The sequence below is a fragment of the Hyla sarda genome, chromosome 4, assembly GCF_029499605.1.
Source record: "Hyla sarda isolate aHylSar1 chromosome 4, aHylSar1.hap1, whole genome shotgun sequence".
In the NCBI taxonomy this organism is placed as follows: Eukaryota; Metazoa; Chordata; class Amphibia; order Anura; family Hylidae; genus Hyla; species Hyla sarda.
The window spans coordinates 220,950,216-220,977,780 of NC_079192.1; the positions used below are offsets into that span (position 1 = coordinate 220,950,216).

Genomic DNA, 27,565 nt, shown 5'->3' on the forward strand with positions numbered 1-27,565 from the left:
GGCAGCACTGCGGGCGATGCGATCATCCATTCAAAGTACCGCACTGCCGCAGATGCCGTGATCTGTATTGATCACGGCATCTGAGGGGTTAATGGTGGACATCCACGCGATTGCGGATGTCTGCCATTACCGGCGGGTCCCTGGCTGCTTATAGCAGCCAGGACCTGCTGTGCAGGACGCGAGCACCGCCCCGGTGCTCACGATCATGCCGGCACATAAATGATGCGTCACCATGACGTACATTTATGTCCATTGTCGTTAAGGGGTTAATAGAAGTAATTTACAAATCTGTTTAACTTTCTGGAGCCAGTTGAGCTAAAATAAAGTTTTTTCCTGGAATACCCAAGAAAGTAATTATAGAAATACCTTTATTTCTGGTCCTGCTAATATTTAAAGAGTTCTCCGCTGCACCCAGGTGGTCACCAGGAATAGTGTGAGTTGACTCCCACACGAAGCGGCGGCCGTCATGCCCTCTCCATGTATCTCAATTGGAGAGTGGGACATACAGCATTTGGGTATCTCCGGCTCTCCCATAGAGATACATGGAGGGGCCATGCAGGGGATCGACACGCTCCCTTCCTGGGGAGAGCCGGAGTGTCATTCAGTAAAGCACGGAGGTCCCAGCTGTCTGACCCCCTACAATCAGACACTTATCCCCTTTCCAATAAAAATTTAAGATAGAGCCTACAGAACAGAAACCTGGTGAGTTATATAATATGCATAAATAGTGCTGCTCTTCATATAAACATACAAAAGCTTATACTGTAAAGTCACCTGAAAGTGCAGGCACATTTTAAGGTAAAAGATGTCTGAAAATTATTCTCTGTGCTTTAAAATTTAGCTTTATACCACCTGTGGCACCAGACGTCAGCCTCTTTTCACAAATGATTGTGCCAGCTTTCTCCATTGGAATTTTGGCATATGCCCTTGCTGTTTCTTTGGGAAAAGTTTATGCCATCAAGTATAATTATGAAATTGATGGAAATCAGGTCAGTATAATAATGTGTTTATCTGTAGCTGCTTATAATAGGATAACTACATAACAACTGCATTTAGTATTGCAACAAAGTAATATAACATTCTTGTAGAGCATATGCATAAATATATATTTTTTATAAAATTTTAGAAAAAAGTGCATTATATATCAGAAAGTAATGTATAAAAATATTTAACATCACTATATGTTAACAGGAATTCATTGCCTTTGGCGTCAGTAATATATTCAGCGGTTGTTTCTCTTGCTTTTGTGCCACTACTGCCCTGTCTCGTTCTGCTGTGCAAGAAAGTACTGGAGGGAAAACCCAGGTGAGAAAACAAACACCTTTTGATTTGATGTCTTTCAATTCTTTCACTAGCTTGAGGTGATAAGATAGATAGCAAAAAGATACATATAGTAAGGCTTCACACATTTTGGTCAGTATGTGGTCCTCATTTTGGAGCTTATTTTAGTCAGTATTTGTAACCAAAATCAGAAATGAGTCCAAAGCACAAAAAAAAAAAAAAAAAATAAAATCCTCTCCTGGTCTTGGCTAAAATGAAACAATTACCAAAATAAAGCATATGGATCCAGCCTCAGACTTATTTTATACCATTTTAGCAGTGTACTCAGGGCATTTCGTAGCTGCAGTTGAAAGTTGAAATGCTGTATCCAGATAGTAAACTGAAAGAAACCCCCACATTGTGCAAATTTTGTCTACAATAAAGATATCATGATAGAGTTTTTGGTTGTCATCATACAACGTTATTTTTTTATCTGCCAGTTAAAAATTATCATAAAGATGGGGATGTTTTCAGTGCATAGACAGAGCCTAGTACTGGGAGAATTATAAAACATATAAATTATACTGGTTTGGTGCAATAACTTTACAAAAGCTCTATTGGGTATATACAAAGGTTCAAAACGTTGATGTGTGTGTATGATAACTTTCAGAATTATCTGGCATACGTAACATGTATCTATAGTAGCTCTGACACAGATCTTTAACTTTTTCAGATTATAATCATTAATTTGATTATTCAATGCTTAACTGAGCAGGGAGCTATTTGTGGCTGTTGTTTCTGTTTTTCTGGACTAAGAGCAGGGTCACATGGGGCAGGGTCTGACAGCAGTCACAGAGGGACTGCAGAGCAAGCTCCTGGCTGTGGCTGGGTAGCTCTGTGTGTCCGCATATAGTGGCAGATTTCCCTCTGTAGAAATCTGCCACTACATGCGGACTCACAGAGCTACTTAGCCACAGCCTGGAGACTGCTCTGTGACTGCCGTTGGCGCATCTGCAGTGTGAAATACGTTGCGGATGAGCTCCGTGTGACCCTGCCCTAAAGTGTATTTTTGTCCAGCCCTGGCTGAGCAATGCTTCCTACTTTCATTTTAACATGCAAGAAGCAGCTGCTCAGTTAAGTGGTCAAAGTGGGGGCAACTTTTTAAAAGGCAAACTGACTCGCACTTATGTAAATTACAGGTTGATAGGGCAGGTGATCATATTTCTAATGAGTCATACTTCACTTGCTTTTTTGCCAATATGGTAATTTCTTCTTAACTACAATGAAGGTGGAAGTGCTGCTGTATATACATTGGTTTTGCTGCCTGCTCAGGCAATAATCCTCCCCATTTTGGACTATAACTCCGCCTCCTCCATAAATATTTGTCTCTCTTCTTCAACATGTCTGTGAAGGGGGCGGAGTTACTTGCAGAAGGGACGTAGTTATTGTCAAGAATGGGCAGAATAAAGCATTGCACATACAGCAGCAGCCCGCCTCCATTGCAGTTAAGAAAAAAATAACCATATTAGCAAAAAGATGGACATGTTCTAAACGGCCGCACCGATTTTAAATCAGTAAAAAACGTTAGAAACATGATCACCTGCACTATCTACCTTTAAATTTAGGTTATTGGGAGTTACCCTTCTGTCAGTTTGCATCTAAAATTATTGTCCCCACTTTGGCCACTTAATTGGCTGAGCAGCCTCTTCTTGAAGAAGATGGATATCTCTTAAAAGGCTGCACTGATTTTTATTTTTTTTTTCCAAAGCTTAATTTTTTTTTTTTAAACAAAACAAAACGGAGAAAGGAACATGTTCTTTTATAATGATAAATAATATTTTTATAACATGTTATAAAAACTATATGCTACTTTGACCTTTATGAAAGAAATCTGAAAATCTTTATAAGTTTTTTGCTTCACCTGAAGACAAGCAAATCCTGGAATACAGTTCAAATCATGAGAATGCAAGAAACACAATATGCATTTCTGTCACTAGGGGTGCTACAGGGTAAAGGCTTCAGTGTAGTTTGGTTGTGACTGAGCTCCATCTTGTTGATATTACAGTACATGATGTTTCTGTCCTCTTAGATCGGCTTTAATTGACATTTATCTATTTGATTCCTTTTACTGTCCTACTACATCACAGATAATGCTTGCATATTTTGGCTAACTAGTTCATTTTACTCCTCTCTGTAAAATGATGAGACCAACTTCCAGCATTGAGCTGATTTTCAATTTATAAAACTTCTCTACTCTGCATTTTTTTTCTTCAAAAATTCCCATAAAAAAAGAAAACAAACAGGGGAAAAACGTCTAGTTAGGGCTCAAAAAATGACCCAAAATACTGTGTGTGAACACACTAGTGTATCTGAAATTTTTTATTTTTCAAACCATTTCTTTCCTATAATTTAACATTTAAAAAATTAAATATTCATTCAAAAGGGTTTTACAAGACACAACCCATGGCAAGGTATACTGCTCTTTCTTGAAGAAAGAATACTTTTAAAGGAAACCTGTCATCAAGTTTTACCCTTTATATCAGCAGCACATCCTACATAATAAAATATTGTTTCATACCATGACTGTATATCCTCCTGCCTGTCCTCCATAGTAAAGAAAACTGTAAAAAAAACTCTCCTGCACCATATGCTAGTAGTCACTGCACGCTGGGCTGTAATAACGCCTATTCTTTCCCTAATCAAGCCTACTTAGCCATTATTGACAGCTCGGTCATGGCAAATAAAAGGAGCTTAACCTGCTACATATTAGACATACTCATTAAAGTGCTAACTTGGTGCATTATAAATATGTTGTAATCTATAAGCATTGTCATGGTTTTGTACTCCCCTGCTGCATTCTGTTCAATAATTTATATATATGTATTCTGACTATTATTTTACTAATAGTGATATGCATTTTCTTTAGATTGCTGGTTTAATTACTGCCGCAGTAGTTATGATTTCCTTGCTGTCAGTTGGCACATATCTGGAACCCCTGCAGAAGGTACCTGACATATATTGTATGGATACATGTATTCAGAAGTAAATCTGTCAGCAGTAAAACCCATTCTTAAATGTTGACAGGATTAGGTAGGCATTATAGCTTGGACACAGACATTACCTTTTTTTTGCCACTTCATGGTCTAAAAGTGTCAAAGAGGCATTCTTAAAGGGATACTCCGGCCCTAATACATCTTATCCCCTATCCCAGTGGTCGGCAAGCCGCGGCTCGCGAGCCACATGCGGCTCTTTATACACTTTAATGCGGCTCTTCTGTGTGCCGGGCGCCCGCTCCCCTCCCTCCTCTCGGGCAGCCGCCCCAAAAGTCAGGACTCTGCAGCTAGCCTCTGTCAGTGCGCGCCCTGTGTGTAGCCCTGGCGGCCGGCTCCACACAGCTCCAGTCGGGTCATGTGGTATAGGGGGGGCGTGACTTTCTGTGTAGCGCCCCGGCGGCGAGGCAGCATCCTCTCTCTGTCTGCCGCCCTCAGAAGAAGACTGTGCCTCCCAAATCAGCAGCGTGTCATCCGGTAGGTGTAGCAATGGCCTGGCCTGCCTGCCTCTGGGGACTCAATTTCTGTGACAGAAAAAGGAAAGGTTTGGGGGGGGAATGGAGGGGGGGAGGGGATGAATTTGAACTATATGCCTCTGGAACTTGGAAATGAGAGATGTGGGCAGGGCCAGGGAGAGACAAATGAAAGGGGTGACTGATGGCCATCATGGAGGGGGGGGGGATGATTATGAATTATGTACTCATATGAAAGATGTGAACTGTGAACAGGGCAAAAAGAAAGGGGTGACTGATGGCCATCATGGGAGGGGGGGGGGGGGGTGATTATGAATTAAGTGTGCCTAACTATGGAAATGAGAGATGTGAACAGGACAGGGTAAAAAAAAAAGGCGTGATGGCCATCATGGAGGGGGGGGGGGAAATGTGACATGAGGGGGGAGAAATGTGACATGAGGGGGAGAAATGTGACACGAGGGGGTGAAATGTGACACGAGGGGCAGAAATGTGACACGAGGGGGTGAAATGTGACACGAGGGGGTGAAATGTGACATGAGGGGAGAACTGTGACATGGAGGGGCAGAAATGTGACATGAGGGGAGAAATGTGACATTGTGGGATTGACATAAAAAGGGTTGATGTGAAAAGGGGGGTGTGGACATAAAATTGCAGAATATCGTAATCTAGGAGCCAGCAAAATAAGTTAGTGGCCAGGTTCTGAAGTCAATATATAACAGTACCAGTGAGGACTATTTGAGTGTGTTTTCACATACTTTTATATGTACTTTTTTAGTTGTATCTTGATTTTTATTTCATTTTATGTTGTCATTTTTTACTTTTATTCAACTTGACGGCAGAGCCACTGCAATGTGTGCATGCCTGTTTTATTACTTTTACTTCTTGCCTACTGTTTGGGTGTATCCATCAAGGTGGAGAACCCTGCTTAAAATATCCATGATGAGCCCCACTAATTTTATAATACTATTTACACACACATAAGATGCCATATATGCGTCATCCACAGATAAATACCAGTGCGTCATCCACAGATCCCAATTTGCCAGGATGTAATTTTCTCTACATTGTAAGGCAAATTTTACGGAATTTAACGTTATCGATAAATAATATCATTCTAAAGTTTTTGTTTTATTAGTTGTGTTATTTGTATCCTCCCGACCTATGTGGATACTTGCATGCAGAATATTCTCTATGAAAACTTATTGAAACTAAAAACAGTGTACCATCCTATGTATTTTCGGTTTTAAAAATGTGGCTCTCAAAATACATTTCAATCGTGGTTTTGGTGAGATTTGGCTCAGTTGAAAAAAAAGGTTGCCCACCACTGCCCTATCCAAAGGATAGGGAATAAGATGTGTGATCGTGGGGGTCCTGCTCCTGGGGACCCAGCAATCTGTCATTGCGCACCCACCAATAGACTTGCATCACGCCCCCTCCCATAGACTTGCATTGAGGGGGTGAAGCATGACGTCACATGGGGGCGGAGTAGTGACAGCACGATACTCCAGCCCCTTGGTTGTCACGCTTCACACTCGGAGCCTTCAGCGATACGGAGAGTTCACAAAGGTGGGTGCGCAATGACAAATTTTGGGGGTTCCCAGCGGCGGGACCCCCGCGATCAGACATCTTATCCCCTATCCTTTGGATAGGGGATAAGATGTATTAGGGCCGGAGTACCCCTTTAAGGCACGGAAGTGTCCAGGCTGGAACACCTCCCCATTGTTTGACTGCTAGACAAGTTTGACTGCTAGACAGGGCTCTGTTTCAGACCATGGAGAGCTAAAATAAAGGTCATATTTGTGTCATAGTTATAATACCTACTTGACCCTGTCAGGAGTTAAGAACAGGTTTTACTGCTGACAGATTTACTTTAAAGGGAAATTGTCATCAGTGTTACCCGCACTTACTTGTTGGTACAGGCTGGTAGTGCGGTAGACACTTATGATAATGATACTTACCTATCCATGATCCATGGTCCTGCTTTCCTGTTATCTTCTTTATTCTGACGGCAGGCTTGGTGCATAGTAGGAGTACGATGACATCACCAGTGCTGCTTCTCCACTGGGTCCCGCTGCAATTAGGCCTGGGAAAGCAGCAGCAGTGATGTCAGCAAGCTCCTGAAGCTCCCCCCATGCACCAAGCCTGCCGCCAGAATAAGAAGCACTAACAGACGAACAGGACCACTGATGGCGGGTAGATAAGTATCATTAGAATCAGTGTCACTCACACTGCACATCTGTACTAACCTGTACTTTGTAACGGCATCACTCATTTAACTACCAAATTAAAAATTAACCTATCAAAAAAAATCATTTGTGGAGAAAAATTTTAAAAAAGCACACGCCATTTTGCAACTTTTGGAGGCTTACGTTTCTACTGAGTGCACTTTTCAGTGAAAATGACACACTATCTCTATCCTGTCCATACAATTAAAATGATAGCAAACTTATAAAGGTTTAGCTTTATTACTACAAAAAAATATAGATAACTTTTTGTATGAAAATGAATATGCTTAAAATTGTCCTCTATTGTCCTCTTCTGACCTCTATAACTCTTTTCATTTTTCCATATACGAGGCTGTATGAGGGCTCATTGTTTGCATTGTGATCTGTATTTTTTATTGTTACTGTTTTAGTTTTGATGGGACTTTTTAGTTGCTTTTTATTCATTTTTTTATGGATGACCAAAAACAGGTAATCTTGAACTTTAGCATTTTTTTTTACATTTATGCCATTGACCATGCGGTTTAATTAATGTTATATTTTAATAGTTAATTTTATTTTTGTTTACTTACATTTATATAAAAAAAAAAAAAAGAAAAGGGGAGTGATTCAAACTTTTATTAGGGAATGAGTTAATTTATTTACTAACTTTTTTCTTTTTACAATTTTTTAGTCCTCATAGGGGATTTTTACTTGCGATCTTTAGATTGCAAACACTAAACAATGCTGTTCCATAGAACAGCACTGATCAGTGTTATTGGAGCTCCATTGCTTCAGGCTGCCATGGCTTCCTGGAGCATTAAAGTGCTGATCAGATGGCGAGGAGGAAGGTAAAAGACCTCCCGCCGTCCTCTCGGCTGATCAGGACCCTTCCATTTTGTGACGGGTGTCCCGATCAGCTTCACTGAGCTACCTGCTAGAGATTTCTCTTGTTTTAGACACTGCGATCTACCGTGATTGTGGCAATTAAGGGGTTACTGTTGGACATCGCCCCAAATGGCAATGTCCAGCATTAGCCTTGGGTCTGCATTGGCAACAAAAGTGAGTACATCCCTAAGTGAAAATGTCCAAATTGGGCCCAAGTAGCAATTTTTCTTCCCCAGTGTCATGTGACTCAGTGTTACAGGGTCTCAGGTGTGAATGAGCAGATGTCTTAAATTTGTGTTGTCGCTTTCACACGCTTTATTACTGGTCACTGGAAATTTTACATGGCACCTCATGGCAAAGGATTCTCTGAGGATCTGAAAAAAAGAATTGTTGCTCTACATAAAGATGTCCTAGGCTGTAAGAAGATTGCCAAGAACCTGAAACTAGGGGTGCGTTCACACGGCCGTCTGTCCCCGTTTTTTTCCACGTTTAGGTTCCGTTGTTTCCCCGGTTGTAAAATAATCCCATTGATGTCAATGTGATTTTTTTTACAATCCTTTTACATCCGTTTGCATTCACTTCCGTTTTTTCTTGCGTGAGAAAAGATGGTGCATGCAGTATTTTTTCTCCCGTCAAGAAAACGGCAGAAAAAACTGATACAGTAAATTTAACATTGAAGTCTATGGAAAGCGGATGAGCCTTTAATGTCATCCGTTTGCATCCGTTTTTTTCAATCCGTTTTTTAATCCGTTTTTACTTCTCAGCATGCTCAGAACAAAAATTTATTTTTTTTGTTAACTGAACAATAACGGATACAAACGGGTAACCTGTGTTTGCATCCCTTATTGGCCATTTTTTGCTGCTGGCACTGGAGAGCTACAGTTAGTTGAAAGAACCATGAATACCAACATGTACTGTGACATACTGAAGCAAAGCATGATCCCCTCCCTTCAGAGACTGGGCTAAAGGGCAGTATTTCAAACACACCTGCAAGATGACCACTGCCCTGCTTAAGAAGCTGAGGGTAAAAGTGATGGACTGACTAAGCATGTCTCCAGACCTAAACCCTATTGAGCATCTGTGGGGCATCCTCAAACAGAAGGTGGGGGAGCATGAGGTCTTTAACATCCACCAGCTTCATGATGTTGTCATGGAAGAGTGATAGAAAACTTCGGTGACAACCTGTGAAACTCTGTTGAACTCCATGCACAAGATGCAGTGCTGGAAAATAATGGTTGCCATACAAAATATTGACACCTTTGGCCCAATTTGGACATTTCCACTTAAGGGTGTACTTACCTTTGTTACCAAGGTTTGAATATTAATGGCTGTGTGTTGAGTAATTTTGAGTGGACACAATTTTGAACAGTGTTATACAGGCTGTGCACTCACTAATCTATATTGTAGCAGAGTGTCATATATTCAGTGTTGTCGCATGAAAAGAAATCTTCCCGAAGTATACCACCACATACATTCTGCACTAATCATTCTTTTTTTTTTTGTTTGACTGATCATTGTATGCATGTTGGATTACTGTAATCTATTAATAAAAGTGATAGTATTTACAATACTATATTTTATATTTACTAAAACATTCTTAATTTAATGTTACAATAGAGCCAACAATATGGGACATAGGGACACATACCTTTGTACAGCACTGTATTTATAGTTCCCCTATCTTGTGCTGAACTATAAAAATCTACTGTAAAAATAATACTTGTACAAAATGTTGTACCAATTTTGCTCTAAAGATGGGTTCACACAGCATAAGATGACATTAAAATATGGCCAAAAATAGTATTAAAAGGCTGTATATTTATATAACAATAGACTTTCATATAGCACATTATTACATAAAAAATATGGCTGTTTTTTTCACACTTATTTTATATATAATATTTTTCATATAATTTTACAATGTGTGAATACAGCCTAAATTATTTTACCAAAATAAGTTCTTTCTTCTTACAGTCAGTCTTGGCTGCCATTGTCATATCTAATCTTAAGGGGATGTTCTGGCAAGTGGTTGATGTTCCTCATTTATGGAGACAAAACAAGTGGGATGCAGTAAGTGCCTATTCTCTGGAATCTCTGATGACATCTCAATAGGTTTCTTTTTGTTGTGGTTGGGTTGCAGATTTTATTTGAATTACTACTTATATTGTTTTTAACAATTGCTTCCTCCATTGGATACTGTAAGAGATATGTGCCATGTATGTGAACCATTAAGACCTGGCAGTAGGATAATATCAATAAAGGGCTGTATGGAGGTACTTTTAGGTCCTCATACTTTTTACATACGAAGGTACTTTTAAGTCTTCATATTTTTAGTTTTGAACCCATACAACTTGACAGTTGAGTGCACAAGGCTCTAAAGTAATATGCTTATGATGCCAACAAAAATAGACATTACATTTATTGGGAATGTCTATTTTCCTTACAAGCAGAGAGCTTCAAACTTAGAAAAATGCTAAATTTTCAAATTTTAATGAAATTCTGGAATTTTTCATCAAGAAATGATGCAAGTATCGACGAAAAATTACCACTAACATAAAGTAGAATATGTCACGAAAAAACTATCTTGGAATCAGAATGATTATGAAAAGCATTCCAGAGTTATTAATGCTTAAAGTTATAGTGGTCAGATGTGCAAAAAATGCTCTGGTCCTTAATGTCATAATGGGCTGTGTCCTTAAGGGCTTAAAGTCTATTACTTAGTAGAATATAGCAGCTAAATAAAACTCTTTGTTTTTTATACAGAGGTTTTTACTTTGAATAACTGATTACATTGCCTGACTGACACAGATCACCCTATTATTATGATGTTTATATACATTTTCATTCCAGGCTATCTGGCTTTTTACATGTTTCGCATCTCTACTGTTGGACATCGATTTGGGATTATTGGCTGGCATCCTGTTTGGACTTGTTACTGTTGTTCTACGTGTTCAGTAGTGAGTATTACTGTTTCTTCTATTGACAAAACATACCGTAATTTTGCTGTATTGAAAATGATAAAAGAACTTTATATAGAAAAGAAACTAAATTTATATAGGAAAGAAAACTTACAGAAAGTGGTCAGTAACCATCAATATCTTTTATTGCTTACTTTTTTGACCTGTTACAGCAGATTGGAAATGTTTTCAGGTTACTTGTCATGTTTAGATAATGTACGATGGTACAGTAGGCAACCATTGTGTATTCACATGGCAAGAAAGCTATACATGTGTACTCACATGACAAGAATCTATACATGACAAGAAGCATATGTATGGTTATTTCCTTCATATAGCAGATATAATTGGTATCTGTGTATTAACATGTATTAATCACATCCTGTGCTGTATTAACATACATTTACACAAAAACACATATTTACTAAAATACTAAATACAGAAGTTTATTATGATATATTATTTTAATATTAAGGTATTGTTTATTTTTTTATAATCTGTAGTTTTGCCATGAAATAGCTTTGTTGCTAAAGTATTTAATATTTTGTTTCTTTTCCAGTCCATCATACAGTTCTCTTGGAAATGTTCCTGGTACAGATATTTACAAAGATATAAAAAAATACAAAATGGTATGTATGAAGTACCCTCTAGTTTTTAATATTTTAATAACATCTAAAACAATTACGATTGTAACATGCACACCCACATGTGTCTTAACCCCTTAAGGACAATGGACGTACTCCTACGCCCCCGTTTCCGAGTCCTTAAGGACCGAGGACGTAGGAGTACGTCCTGTCCTTTCCCGGCCCCCTGCCGCTAGCCGGAGGGGAGCCGGTGCCCGATGCCTGCTGAAATCGTTCAGCAGGCATCGCGGCATATCGCCCAGGGGGGTCATTATGCCCCCCCATGTCGGCGATGGCCGCAGATCGCTGGACAATTCAGTCCAGCGATCTGCGGCGATTCCGGGTCAATCGGGTCTCCAGTGACCCAGTGACCCGGAATTACTGGCTGATCGGGGCTGTCAGAGACGGCCCCGAACAGCCAGAGCCTGCAGGGGTGAGGTGGCACTGGTGCCACCTCACGATCGCCCTGATTCGTCGGCCGGATTACCGGCCGACAAATCAGGGCGCCTGCTGCGGGTGTCACTCCCGCAACCCGCTCTGCCCCTCTTCCGGAGGACGTGAGCGGGTGCGGGACGTGCACCCCTGGTGCTGGGGACCCCGATCCCCGGCGTTAATGTTGGGATCGGGGACCCAGGAGCGACGACGGCGGCGGCGGCGGGACTGACCTGTGCGGCGATCAAGCAGCAGCAGGAGGTGAGTGACAGCCTCCTGCTGTTGCTTAGCAACAGCTCCCAGCATGCAAAAAGGGCATGCTGGGAGCTGTAGTTATGCAACAGCAGGAGGCAGACCACCACAACTCCCAGCATGCACTTATGGGCATGCTGGGACTTATGGTTTTGCAACAGCTGGAGGCACATTCTTTCTATGGAAAAGTGTACCTTCAGCTGTTGTGTAACTACAACTCCCAGCTTGCACAAACAGCTTAAGTGCATGCTGGGAGTTGTAGTGGTGCATCTGGTGGTTGCATAACTACAACTCCCAGCATGCCCGTTGGCTGTCGGTGACTGCTGAGAGTTGTAGTTTTGCAACAGCTGAAGGCACACTGAGTTAAGTAGCAAACCAGTGTGTCTCCAGCTGTTGCATAACTACAATCCCCAGCATCCCCAGCCAAAGTAGTATGCCTCCCGCTGTTGCATAACTACAACACCCAGCATGCCCTTCCGCTGTCCGTACATGCTGGGGGTTGTAGCTTTTGCAACAGCTGAAGGTACACTGGTTGCAAAAGACTGAGTTTGTTGCCAAACTCGGTGTTTCACAACCTGTGTGTCTCCAGCTGTTGCAAAACTACAACTCCCAGCATGCACTGATAGACCGTACATGCTGGGAGTTGTAGTTTTGCAACAGCTGGATGTTCCCCCCCCCCAATGTGAATGTACAGGGTACACTCACATGGGCGGAGGATTACAGTAAGTATCCGGCTGCAAGTTTGAGCTGCAGCAAATTTTCTGCTGCAGCTCAAGCTGCCAGCGAGAAACTACTGTGAACCCCCCGCCCGTGCGACTGTACCCTAAAAACACTACACTACACTAACACAAAAAATAAAATAAAAAGTAAAAAACACTACATATACACATACCCCTACACAGCCCCCCTCCCCTCCCCAATAAAAATGAAAAACGTCTGGTACGCCACTGTTTCCAAAACAGAGCCTCCAGCTGTTGCAAAACAACTACTCCCAGTATTACCAGATAGCCACTGACTGTCCAGGCATGCTGGGACTTTTACAACAGCTGGAGGCACCCTATTTGGGAATCACTGGCGTAGAATACCCCTATGTCCACCCCTATGCAATCCCTAATTTAGGCCTCAAATGCGCATGGCGCTCTCACTTTGGAGCCCTGTCGTATTTCAAGGCAACAGTTTAGGGTCACATATGGGGTATTGCCGTACTCGGGAGAAATTGTGTTACAAATTATGGGGGGTATTTTCTGCTATTACCCTTTTTAAAAATCTAAAATTTTGGGGAAACCAACATTTTAGGTAAAATTTTTTTTTTTTTTTTTACATATGCAAAAGTTGTGAATCACCTGTGGGGTATTAAGGTTCACATTACCCCTTGTTACGTTCCCCGAGGGGTCTAGTTTCCAAAATGGTATGCCATGTGTTTTTTTTTTGCTGTCCTGGCACCATAGGGGCTTCCTAAATGCGGCATGCCCCCAGAGCAAAATTTGCTTTCAAAAAGCCAAATGTGACTCCTTCTCTTCTGAGACCTGTAGTGCGCCAGCAGAGCACTTCTCACCCCCATATGGGGTGTTTTCTGAAGCGGGAGAAATTGGGCTTCAAATTTTGGGGGGTATTTTCTGCTATTACCCTTTTTAAAAATGTAAAAATTTTGGGAAACCAAGCATTTTAGGTAAAAATTTTTTTTTTTTTTTAACAGATGCAAAAGTCGTGAAACACCTGTAGGGTATTAAGGGTCACTTTACCCCTTTTTACGTTCCCCGAGGGGTCTGGTTTCCAAAATGGTATGCCATGTGGTTTTTTTTTTGCGGTTCTGGCACCATAGGTGCTTCCTAAATGCGGCATGCCCCCAGAGCAAAATTTGCTTTCAAAAAGCCAAATGTGACTCCTTCTCTTCTGAGACCTGTAGTGCGCCAGCAGAGCACTTTTCACCACCATATGGGGTGTTTTCTGAATCGGGAGAAATTGGGCTTCAAATTTTGGGGGGTATTTTCTGCTATTATCCTTTTTAAAAATGTAACATTTTTGGGAAACCAAGCATTTTAGGTAAAACATTTTTTTTTTTTTTTTTTACATATGCAAAAGTCGTGAATCACCTGTGGGGTATTAAGGTTCACTTTACCCCTTGTTACGTTCCCTGAGGGGTCTAGTTTCCAAAATGGTATGCCATGTGGTTTTTTTTTGCTGTCCTGGCACCATAGGGGCTTCCTAAAGGTGACATGCCCCCCAAAAACCATTTGTCGCTCCTTCCCTTCTGAGCCCTCTACTGCGCCCGCTGAACAATTAACATAGACATATGAGGTATGTGCTTACTCGAGAGAAATTGGGTTTCAAATACAAGTAAAAATTTTCTCCTTTTTACCCCTTGCGAAAATTCAAAAATTGGGTTTACAAGAACATGCGAGTGTAAAAAATGAAGATTGTGAATTTTCTCCTTCACTTTTCTGCTATTCCTGTGAAACACCTAAAGGGTTAATACACTTATTGAATGTCATTTTGAATACTTTGGGGGGTGTAGTTTTTATAATGGGGTCATTTATGGGGTATTTCTAATATGAAGACCCTTCAAATCCACTTCAAACCTGAACTGGTCCATGAAAAATAGCGAGTTTGAAAATTTTGTGAAAAATTTCCAAATTGCTGCTGAACTTTGAAGCCCTCTGGTGTCTTCCAAAAGTAAAAACTCATAAATTTTATGATGCAAACATAAAGTAGACATATTGTATATGTGAACCCAAAAATGTTTTATTTTGAATATCCATTTTCCTTACAATCAGAGAGCTTCAAAGTTAGAAAAATGCAAAATTTTCATTTTTTTCATCAAATTTTGGGATTTTTCACCAAAAAAGGATGCAAGTTACCATAACATTTTACCACTAAGTTAAAGTAGAATATGTCACGAAAAAACATTCTCGGAATCAGAATGATAACTAAAAGCATTCCAGAGTTATTAATGTTTAAAGTGACAGTGGTCAGAATTGCAAAAAACGCTCTGGTCCTTAAGGTGTAAAATGGCCTGGTCCTTAAGGGGTTAAACACCTAACTGTTTAGGTGGGTGCAGAATAAGGACATAAACATAACCTGAGCTGTGCTCATCAAAACTGTTATGTCCTTTTTAAAATCCCATCCACAGCTCAGGCTAAGCTTAAAGAGTACCTCTCATTAACTTGATGAATGTTATAATCCTCCCAGTTCACTGCCAATATCATGATAAACCTTTCTCTGCGTCCAACAGCAAACGGCAGTTAAGTGTGAGATGAGCTATGATTGGATAAGACTGCCCCCCCCCCTCAGCACTCCAGACTGCATTTTCTGTGTTTGGACTTCTGCCAGTCCAGCAGGAGTCCAAAGTCTGTGCATGAGATGGGGGGATGTGCTCTGGACAAGTAGGGAGACACCTAGTGGCAGCTTTATTAAACACAAATAAAACATAGAAAACTTCATTTTTTTTTTAAACAAAGTATATCAGAACGATTTTTCATTTACCATAAGGAGTGTAATAGCAAAAATTAGTTTTGATGAGAGTGCCTATTTAAGTGTAGGGAGAGCTGCTGAATAGTAGTTTCTTCTAGTTATAGTTGTATTCTTGTTACTTCAAGGTGAAATAAATGAAGTGTCTTCTCACCTGTGCTACTGTTTGCACCTCCTGTAAGTGTTCAATCCGTTTTCTGCCCTTTTGCTGTTAATTCCCCCTTTTTCTCTGGTCACACTGTATGCTTTGGAATACTCCCTCCCTTGCATTCTCTCTGGAAAACATATTTGGCTACTTCCCTGGAAAACATATTTTTTTAATCAACTGGTGCCAGAAAGTTAAACAGATTTATGAATTACTTCTATTTAAATTTTTTTAACCCTTTCAGTACCTATCAGCTGTTGTATGCTCCACAGGAAGATCTTCTCTTTTTTAAGTTCCTTTCTCTCTGACTACAGTGCTCTCTGCTGACATGTCTGCGATATTTACTGCTGCCCTTCCTAGTGGGTGCCAAACTGCAACTCCCAGCATGCCCAGACAGGATGCTGGGAGTTGTAGTTTTGCAACATCTGGAGGGTCACAGTTTGGAGACCACTGTTACAGTGGTGCCCAAACAGTAGCCCTCCAGATGTTGCCAAACTGCAACTCTCAGCATGCCTAGACTGCCCAGGCATGCTGGGAGTTGTAGTTCTGTAACATCTGTCCCTTCAGATTTAGCAATTTTCATGACATTTTAGAAAATTGCTGCTCTACTTTGAAGCCCTCTAATTTATTCAAAAAGTAAAAATATGTCCATTTTATGATGCCAACATAAAGTAGACATATTGTATTTGTGAATAAATATAAAATTTATTTGGAATATCCATTTTCCTTACAAGCAGAGAGCTTCAAAGTTAGAAAAATTCAAAATTTTCTAAATTTTCATGACATTTTGAGATTTTTCGCCAAAAAAGGATGCACGTAACGACGAAAATTTACCACCAAAATAAAGTAGAATATGTCACGAAAAAACTGAATCAGAAAATTCGGTAAAAGCGTTTTAAAGTTATTAATGCGTAAAGCGACGGTGGTCAGAATTGCGAAAAAGGGCTCAGTCCTTAAGGTGAAAAAGGGCTGCATCCTTAAGGGGTTAATGACATGGAGAGTAGGTGAGGAGGGGGATGGAACAACAGATGGGAAAATATTTTGCTCTGGTCTGTTTTCACATAAAATATTTTATGACACAGTGAAGAGGTAAGGGATGAGGAGGGCGGAGGATGGGGTAGATGGAACCCTGCAAAATGACAGGAAGAACAGGAGCATGAACAACAGATCAGAATATACCTCCAATCTGTTCTTCCCTACCTCCTTAATAACTAAAACACTGTGTGCAATTTGTATAATGGAAAGATAAGAAAGACGTCAGAAAAAGGGACAGACAAAATAAAGCAAAAACAGAAAGCCATTTGAGATTATAACTTCACCATAAGGTTGTGGATAGAGCAGATCAGCACCTCACAAGCTGCGTGTTTGATAAAATAGGCTAAATACTACATAAAACAGTTTTTGTACTTGCTTGAGCAAGCTATTTGAAATGCATTCATTTTGTACCATACAAATTGGTTTTCTATGGTAATTTAGAATGGAATTCAGAAGGTTTTTTCTCATTTTACTTTGACATCGGGTCAATGTGGGATTCCGCCTCAAATGAAAGCCCAATACACTTCTTTTTTTTTTTTTTTTTCAACTGTAAATTTTTATTGAACAATTTTTGTTTCAGTAATACAAGGAACAAACCAAACAATCTTTTAGGGATAGCAATCCCACAAATGAGTATAAGCCTATAACAAGATCGCCGCACAATGTGGCAATACTGCCATAATCATTATACAAAAACATAAAACAAGGAACAGGGGAAAAGGGAAGGGGGGGGGGGGGGGAGGACAAGGGACTGACGACAAACAAAAAGGTAGAACCAAGAGAGAACACATAGAAAAGGAAAAGAAGAAGGTCAGGAATAGAGAGAAAAGAAGAAGAGAGGGTCACGAGGTCTCACTGGCTGTAAAACTATCCCAGGGGTCCCATATAGAGAAAAATTTCGGGACAGTATTGTTTAGAGAAGCAGTGAGATATTCAAGAGAGCGAACCTCCTGCACCCTTGTTCGGAGGTCATCATCAGAGGGGGGAAGGCTTCGTTTCCAACACTTCGCTATCAGGGTCTTGGCTGCCAGAAAGATATGGAGAAATAGCTTAAATTGTGATTTGGACAGGGGTTAAGGGAACAAAGGGTTAAGGGAACAAAGGCTTCAAGTACCCCCAATATCAACCCCCTAACCCGGGTCCAAATAGGACCAGAATATGTGGAAGGTAGTACCCAGACCCACCCCACAACGCCAGCACTGAGGGGAGATAACCGGATTCAACCTATTAAGCAAGGCTGGGGTATGATACCAGCCCATGAGTAACTTATACTGTGTCTTTTTATAGGCCGTGCATATAGAAGCCTTTGAGTTCCGTTCCCATATCACACGCCACTGAGGGAGAGTAATAGAAGTACCAAGGTCCTCCTCCCAACAACTCATGTATTTATGGGAGGGGGGTGGTCCCAATACACTTCTATGGGATTCCGCACTGCCGTTGAACTTTTGGTAATCCTGCTTGCGGAATTCTGCTAGCGGAATAATGTCAATGGGAGTGCAGACTCCCATAAATGTGCATGGGCTTTCATTTCAGATGGAATTCCGCTGGCGGTATTCCGCCAATGAAAATTCTGCCTGTGGGAATAGACCCTTAGGGGTTTTAAAAAGTTTATCTAAATGCAGTAAATTCCAAGGCAGAAGAGAAACAGCACTGGATACTAAAACATTACTTTTATTTCTTCTTTAAAGAAGCAATCTGGGATTTTTTTTTCTTATCTTTTTTTGCTGATGTGTCGTGCATTGGATAGGCTCCATTTTGGTTTACTAATGCATAATGATAAAAGTTCTGTAATTCAGCCTACACTTCCCATGAATTCTCTGGCTTTGGGTGTGGTATTTGACTATTGCAGCTAGTCATCTCATTAGACTGCTAATGCTAGAGATAACCCAGGTGAACTCATTAGACTTTTAAGTTGGTTACTGCCAGTTCATACTGTGCTGTTCTGATGTGTTTTCTTACTTAACGTGTATTTGTGATAGAAATATTGCCATGAGGAGAAGTTGATTTGACCTATCATTATAATTGAGGTGTTTTGTGAAGACATCTTTAGGCATCTTTTACAGAATTTTCATACCTTGTTACTGTATTTTAGGTGTTTTTGTAACGATTTTCCATAATCGTAGGTAGAAATTACACGGTTTTAAAAATTTTTGCACAATTACGGTACACTCTCCATTTTTGTCATGATTCGGTGAAAATCACAGCTAAAACTGAAAAAAAAACCAGCAAGAAAAGCAATGTGTGAACACAGGCTCAGTACAGATGAATCTAGAAGAAGAGATGTGGGAATGGGTCTGAGATCTAGTAGAAGGGATCTAGTAGATAATGATGTCATCCTTTAGTCCACAGGAAGTCAGAGCCTGACATCCTGTTGTTACCATTAGTCACTGGAAGATTTGACCAAATTAGTTAATAAAACATGAATGCAGCTGCAATGGAAAAAAACAAATGGCGCTGTAGGACTAGTGATGGTGAGTGTGCTTCTTTAACCCCTAAAGGACAGTGGACGGAAATGTGTGTCCTGATGCACTGGTACTTAGCACACCAGGTGCAGGACATACATTTACATCCTGTACATGAATCGAGCTGCGCTCGCTTCATGCATGGCAGGTTCCGGATGCTATCAGCAGCCACGGACCTGCCAGTAATGGCAGATTTAGGAATCACGTCGATGCCCACCATTAACCATTCAGATGCCGTAATCGGTACTAATCACAGCATCAGCAGCAATGTGGCAGTTCTGATGGCTGATTGGATCACCCGTGGCATGACCGCGGAGATCAGATCAACCAATATGGCGGACGGAGGTCTCCTTACCTCCCTCTGGCCACTCTCACGGGGCGCAAACATAGGGTAGATCACAAATAATACTGATCAGTGCTATGCTTATAGTCCTCAATGGGGACATAAAAATTGTAAATAAATGGTTAAAAAAAAGTTTATGTGGACACCTTAGTAAATATGTTGGATTTTTGTAATAATGTCGGGAACACGGCCCTTTTCAGGGACCATGCTCTCTTTCCCCAGCGGCCACACCCCCTTTTCGGGTTTTCTCAGCAAAATGGAGAGTTAGTCGGGGTTTTTTCAATTCTGGCGCAAAGTCTGGCGCAGACAGATAGTAATAGTAAATGACGGCCAATATGTTTGTGGTTTTGCCGCACATTTTATGGTAACATTTGTGAGGTCATTACAAAGTACCATTGGTCACACAAAAAGCAAGCCTCATATTGTTCTGTGGATGGAAATATGAACGTTATGGCTCTTAGAAGGCTATGAAGAAAAAAACAAAAAAGAGAAAATTTCATTGGCTGTGTTCTCAAGGCAATAATGGGGTTAAAAAATACAAATAAAGCCATACCAATTTTTGTGCTATATTTGAACAATAATCCCTGTTCAATATTGGATACGTCTACAAGACAGATTATGTGACCATTGTCACGTATGGGCAGGGAAGAGTAAAGCCCTGAACTCACCCACTCCCACTTGCCCTGCCTACTTGCACACCCACCTTAGGTGACGGGTCCACAACCACGGTGACAGTCCCTGCCTGAATAAGTGCAGAGTGTAAAACATCAACAAAATAAACTTACAATACAGACGGAGGTCGGGACACTGTATGAAATCACACACACTTACAGAAATAATAACTAAACATGTGACTATTCTAAGGTGGCTGCGGTTGGGCTGCTGAAGTTAAACAAGCAGTCAGCGCTGCGGCCACACTGACCAGTGGCGGCTGCAGCGAATGATGAGTGACATCCCTGATGCTGTGTAGCCGGCAGAGGACGTCACTCATCCTGCTTCACTGACCACAGCCCGCAAGACCCGACACCGGACCTGGCCTGCCGAGCGCGGCTAGGTAAGGAACATGGGGGAAAAAAATATATATCAAAAACGGGGGGGAACGGGCATGATGAGCAAGGGGGCATGATGAGCGTGGGGGAATGATGAGACAGTGGGGGAATGATGAGACAGTGTGGGAATGATGAGAGGGTAAGGGGGGGGGGTGGATGTAAATGTGGCACAGGGGCTGATAAAAGGGAGGAATGATGTGGCACTGGAAGGGGGGACCAAACTGAAGTTCAGGCAAAATCAAAGTTAGAGGGATGATATGGCATTTAGTCTGTTATTTATCTTATATGTATTTTTTTTTTTAGCTTAAATTTCCCTATTAAAATGGGGGTGCGTGTTATACGCCGATAAATACGGTAGTTCTCCTTGAAATATCAGCTCCATGAAATAGCTAAAATAAATATTGAACAAGTACTGAGGGCGTGTCAAGGACCTCACTCCTCAACTACCGTAACTTCCCAGGGGACCTGTTAAAGCCCTACTAACCTGTAACAGAGAACATGTCAGTGGAGTTGTAAACGTCCCAATGAACCTGCCAGGCTTCTCGTAGGTACCAAGCAGTGTCAATAAAGGGGCGAACTGCTCAGTCTAATTCAGTATTATCCAGAAAGGAGACCATAAATGTCTTCCATTTCTTGAAGAATACTTTCACAGACTTCTCCTTAGTTCTCAGAATCTCGGCCTGATCAAAAAAAAAATTATGTTCCATTTGCTGAACTACCTCCAATGAAGTTGGCATAGTCGCCTCCAACCAATTGGAGAGGAGGCATCGTTTATCCACTAGAATGAAGGTATGAAGTAGCAGAGTTATGCATGAAATTATTCGGTCCAATGTGTAAAACTATCAAGGCCAGATCTACCGGCAGAGTGACAGCCAACTTCCCAGACAACATAGAGAAGAGATCCCTCCAAAATCTGTCCGCCTGTCCCGACCGTTTTGTAATCAAATCCGTTTTGTAATCTCCACAATTCGGGCAATTTTCTATTCTGTCAGGGCAGTCAGGAGTCCTTGGGAGTGTGAACCCATAAACTGTGTGATGTATGATTTTAAAATGAGTTTCCCTCCAAAGTTCGCTCACAACCGCCTTATGAATTTTAGCCCACCTCTCCAATACAGGCAGAGTCAAGGATTCAGTGTTTAATTTAGACTCCCAATAGCTAAATAAACCTGTGGCCAGTGAGTCACTACCCTTTCTTTTAAGATGTCTATAAAGCTCAGACAAGGAACTATAAGGGGAACTAGATGTCAAAAGTTCGTCAAAAGATGGGGTGTATTCCTTGGTCAGATCCCTGAGTCGGGGTCGAAGTAACACCATAACCTGGCAGTAAGGCAGGTAATGCCCCCCCCCCCCCCCCCCCAAGCCATTTTTATCCTTAAACTTAAAGAGAAATATCTCGGTTCATACTGGTGAAGAAGATGTCTCACTTGTGTAGTCACATTGTTTAATTATACACATGTGTATAGTGGATGTGTTTATTGCTCTATGTAAGCATTTACCTGTGTATCCAACTCGCCTATAAATAAGGCCTGGCAGGGTGGAAACATGTCAGAGGGAGTGGCCTCCATGTCGGAAGTGTTTACAATGTCACTTTGTAAAGTTTTAGTATCCAGTGCTTTCTTTATGCCTTGGAATTCTATGTAGACGGCCTGAACTATACCTGTAGAAAGGTGGATCATACTTCTTGTTTTTTCACTCCATGAAATGTTACAAAATTAAATAACATTTACATATCTCTTAAAGGTAAACTGACAGCAGCATCACATGTACTAACCTGAATATACAGGTTAATTGTGTGAGAGTTAAAAGGCTAGAGACTGCCTCCATTGCTCAGAAAATGACATTTGCATGTCTGGATAAATACAGATGCTCAGGAATAGCACAACAGATTTTTTATGGGTAAAATGCATTTTAAACAGCATCACCTGCAATATAAATCTGTGTATTCAGGTTAGTGTGGCTGATGCTGCTGTCAGTTTCCCTTTAAATACCTCAAAGCTCCAGCGCTGATAAGCCTGTGGTAACCTTTGTTGTTTATTTTGCATCATTTAGTGCAGTTACTTTAATTTGCCAAACTCTCGGACAAACCCTTTAGATACACTTGATTCTTTAACATGTAAATTTGAAAAATTAAATCTACTTGGCTCACCCAGCCCACTTTAAAGAGCATTATGGTGAAAACCATACCACTGCTGTCTCTTGTAGGTTTCTAAATAATAAAATATCAGGCACAATGTACCTAGACCTTTGCTTAACAATGTAATGGCAACTGGGTGACAACTGCACACCCTTTTAGCTATGTGTATTCTGCTTTTGTCACTGAATCTCCTCTAGGTCTGAGCAAGCAGCAACTGGTGTTAAGTACTATTGTGTGGTGTCTGTTGCCAACACTTTTATAGATGTGACTTCTGTGATGGCACTGTTGTAAGGGGCACCTGTGAAATATATTGTTATGTGGACACATACAACCAGGGTTGGACTGGCTTACCGGGACACCAGGAGAATTCTCGGTAGGCCGTCTGCACTGTGGGCTGGCCCGCTTCCTGCACCTAATGTTTGGCCAGTGGAAGTGCCGCACGGTCCTTCTGCTTACACACAGCAATGGTATTGTTTTATCATACTATACTCAGTAAGCAGGAGCAAGGAGGACGTTCTCCTGTGCGGTTCTGCGTGAGCACTCAGCTGGAAAGCATAGCCTGCAATCTATCTTCCTCGGGCCTCAGGAGAGGTAGTAGCTACGCTCCCAACATTTGGCAGCTCCGCCCCTGCACTCTGTAGCTCTGACCCCAACATTTGGTTGCTCCGCCCCTGACATTTGGTAGCTCCGCCCTCTGACCCTAGGTCTCTGGACATTCTCTTTTATGATGAGGTTCCTTATGTCTTCCCATGAGCTTCTTCAGGCTGGGAAGGCTATGTAATTTATTACTGTCAGGGAGTGGAGTAGGGACAAGCATAAGGGATGATGTGACCACCAGTGATATGACCTCTGACTCATGGGATAATCAGCCCTTACAGAGGTCATAACAGGGCTAGGATAATGCATAATACTATTGGGCAGATTCATCTAGGTCAGTGGTCTCAAACCTTGGCCCTACAGATGTTGCAAAACTTCAACTCCCAGCACCCGCGCATGTTGGGAGTTGAAGTTTTGCAACATCTGGAGGGCCACAGTTTAAGACTACTGATTTAGGTAAACCTGAGGCTGCAACAGAGGTCATAGCACTGGGGTAGGTATATACTTATTGTTCTCCTTATGCATCCTGCAGAGTCTGACTGTAGGATGGATGAATGTCTGTTACTCCCTGTTATCAGCAATGTCAACTTCTGCTCTACGGTCTGAATAACATACAAGAGCTCTTAATTTATATGTGTTGTTATAAGGCTGTGTTCACCTGGTTCAGTTATTCAGAATTTTTTTGGTGTTTTTCCTGTGATTTTGGTAAAATCATAGAAAAAAAAAAACGAAACTATTTTACCATGCTTTGCATAATTGCAGAAGAAATGTTTGCATCAGTTTATCCAAAAACCTAGCAAAATTGCAGGAAAAACACAGAAAAACAGCACATCTGAACATAGCCTAAAGCCTGGAGGATGGCTGCAGAAGTGAAGGGGCCAGGGAAGAAGTCATATCAGTCTGGGACAGATGGACACTGTAAAGTAAAGAGAATGTGTACAATCAAAGATGTCACCTGTGAGTCACTGGATTTATGGATGACCAGTTACCGCTCCTGCCATATACACCTAAAAGCACACTGGGCGCGCACTCATGTAACCCAAATAGAATATATAAAAGAATATAAGATAATAAAAGAAAATATAAGATAATAAAAGAAAATAAGAATAATTAAAGTTCATATAAAATATTTATTTTATTAAATCAGTATATCATTACAAAGATACAATACACACAAGGACACAATAAAAATTGACATCAATTAAATATAATAAAATAGTTAAATACGTGTTTATATGAAGATATAGAATAAAAATGTAATATTAATTGATCAAATGAAGGCAGGAGGGGTGTCCAAAAGTTAGTGCCCAAAGAGTTAGAGTGTATATGGGTCTATAAATCAATACAAGACCATGCTCCTGCAAAGGGAAAAAAAACTAGAAAGTGCAAATAGTGACCTAAAAAATATAACACTTGCAAAATCGTGCCTGAAACTTGTGCCAAACACACATCAATGGTGATCAGTAAAGTGCACGAGTGCAAAGCAAATAAATTCTTTCCTTACATAGTTAATCCTTGTTTTACCTTGTATGAGATAATAATTTACCTTTAGGGTAGGGTCACACATAATGCATACGCAACGTATTCAATGCTGCGAGAAATCTACTGTGCAGCGGGAAATATACACATTTTGCTATGAGCATACCCACAGGGCTTCCCCGTGTGTGCAGTAAGGTTTGGAGGCAGGTTGAGCCATCAACATACTTGTGCTTCGACCTGCCTCCAACCCCTACTGTTCACACAGGGCTGTGGTGGGGAAAGGCCTCTGTGTATGCCCTCTGTGTATAGCAAAATGAGCATCATATTTCCCACTGTGCAGTGGATTTCTCGCAGCGTTAAATTTACGCTGCATATGCGCTGTGTGTGACTCTGCACTTACGCCACTTATCTCCTTTAATAGAGCATCATAGAGCTGTTGTAACCTTATTCCTCTTGGATGTGTATGAAAAGGCATGGCCTACTCTGCTAGTTTTGTAACACTTATACTTTTTAACTATGAAGCATTGTCCCCATGTAGCCTAAGACGAATTGACTGTGCTGTTACCAGTGACCCTACAAAAACTGGTACTGTCATCATTGTATTATGGACACTGTCAAAGGGGTTATTAAGGAAGAATTTTTTTTTTTTTACTAATGTATGCAGGCTGTATAACTAGCTCCCTCGTAGCCTCTGATACAGGTGCTCTGAACTCCGCTGACACCACAGCAGTATCCTTCCTCAGTCAGTGATTTGTGGAGCGGCAATGTGATGTAGTGACTGCAGCCTCGGGAAGCAAAGTGTCAGTGGAAACAGGGGCGCTGATACTGGAGGCTAAAAGGGGGCAGGGGTATTATACAGCATATTGGTTACAAACTAAATAATTCACTGGATAATGCCTTTAATGTGTAGAGACTCACCATTGAGAAGAGAAATTGTAGTTGTAAATGTATTTATTTAATTCATATAATATTTTATTTATTTATATAATCATACAATCATACATTTCTAAGAGGAATATCAGAGGCCTGACACAGTCCTATGAAAAGCTGCTCCAGAATTGTTATTTTATTGTCCATACTGTTAGGAGATATCCTCTAGAATATTTATCTACTGTATTCTATCTTTGACTGCATCAGATCAGTGGTATATCCTCTTTTACTGTCTCCAGAGTGTTAATACTCTGCAGAGTGCCATTGTTGACCACTATATAGTTACTGTATGGTGGTAATACTGGTGCCTATATAGCGGTAGTGTACATTTTCTCCTGACTAAAAAGTAAGTGCACACCTGTCTCTGACCATGTGATGCTGGTGCTGCCTTTTTTGTGTTGATACTGGGGGAATTAAGGGAATTGCATAGGATGTGACCTAAAGGGTAACTCCCATTAAAAAAAATTGACATGTGGCCCAGACAGGTCAAAAGTTGTGATCACCTCAGTCATCTCAGTCCTGAGACCCACTGCACTCGTGAGTAAGCCAGTGGCAGCACGATCCACTCCCAGACTGGCTGGCAAATACAACCTTTTTTCTGCATAGACTTATAGCTGACAGGGGAGTGAGGGATTACAACGTGCTTCCCCAGCTTAAAACTCACAATCACAACAGGTTTCAGGACTGAGACACAGTGCGAACACAACTTTTGACCTGTCTGGGCCTCATGTAAAATGTTTTTTTAAATGAAAGTAACCCTTTAATAAAGCAGAATTTGCTATATCACGCATTGCACACCACTCTTTTCCATCTTGCGTGGGGGCAACATTGTATGTGGGCTGGTTGGGTTTGAGTTCCGGGGCTGCTTTTTAGCCCCAGTCTGGCCCTGCACACAACAGTGTTTAGACCCGACCATGGACCCTTTCCATTGATTGTTAGTTTCCACAACTTGGATGCTACAAAAATAACTTGCAGAGGTAAATTATTGTGTAAAACTGTTTTTATTTGCTTGTGCAAAAAACAGAAAAATACGGTCTTGCTAACAATACATTAAAATGTTTTATTTTTGCATAGATTGATGAACCAGAGGGGATAAAAATAATCTGTTTCTCCAGTGCTATATTCTATGGCAATGTCGAAAGTCTAAAAGAAGGAGTTAAATCGATTGTAAGTATGCTTAGATCAAAGGCCAAAATGTGTTATTAATAGCATAATTTGCACCACTGTATTTGTAATTGTGCCTAATTTATTAATGCGTGACTTGTTTGACTGCTATGAGCAACTATACATTCACACCACTAATGTTTGTTTGTTTTTTACAACTAATGTCTTTGATTAAAGAGTTTAACCCCTTAAGGACCAAGCCCATTTTGACCTTAAGGACCAGACTAATTTAATTTTTTCATTTTAGTTTTTTCTTCCTCGCCTTCTAAAATCCATAACTCTTTTATATTTCCATCCACAGATCCATATGAGGGCTTGTTTTTACGTGATCAATTGTACTTTGTAATGACACATCTCATTTTATCATAAAATGTTCGGCAAACCCCCAAAAATATTTTTTTTAGTCAAGAAATTTAAATGAAAACCACAAATTTGCTAATTTTGAAGGGTTTCGTTTTCTCACTGTACACTTTACAGTAGAAATGACATGTTTTCTTTATTCTGTGGGCCATTATGATTAAAATGATACCCATCTTTGCATATTTTTCTATTATTGTACTGCTGGGACTCATTTAAGGACTTTTTTTTAGGGGGCTTCTCTTCAGTGAGATTGTAAAAAAAAG

General features: G+C 40.8%; 1 protein-coding gene and 1 long non-coding RNA gene across 7 annotated transcripts in view; one reads left to right on the forward strand and one right to left on the reverse strand.

Moving 5' to 3' along the window:
• LOC130369006 (uncharacterized) overlaps positions 1-15,890 on the reverse strand; it is a 97,936-nt gene extending 82,046 nt beyond the window's left edge. Inside the window, exon 1 of the long non-coding RNA XR_008892643.1 lies at positions 15,759-15,890. This is a non-coding gene — a long non-coding RNA (uncharacterized LOC130369006). The remainder of the gene's footprint in view (positions 1-15,758) is intronic.
• The window catches only part of LOC130368994 (pendrin-like), a 222,433-nt gene that overhangs the window by 143,679 nt on the left and 51,189 nt on the right, over positions 1-27,565 (forward strand). For all 6 annotated transcript variants that reach the window (XR_008892636.1, XM_056573591.1, XM_056573592.1 and 3 more), the window contains 7 exons: positions 842-989; positions 1,192-1,305; positions 4,187-4,264; positions 9,847-9,942; positions 10,723-10,829; positions 11,389-11,458; positions 26,853-26,945. Coding sequence is in view for 5 of the 6 variants with exons in the window: in XM_056573591.1 (XP_056429566.1) it covers positions 842-989; positions 1,192-1,305; positions 4,187-4,264; positions 9,847-9,942; positions 10,723-10,829; positions 11,389-11,458; positions 26,853-26,945 (706 nt within the window). In the remaining variant the exon portion in view is untranslated. The remainder of the gene's footprint in view (positions 1-841; positions 990-1,191; positions 1,306-4,186; positions 4,265-9,846; positions 9,943-10,722; positions 10,830-11,388; positions 11,459-26,852; positions 26,946-27,565) is intronic.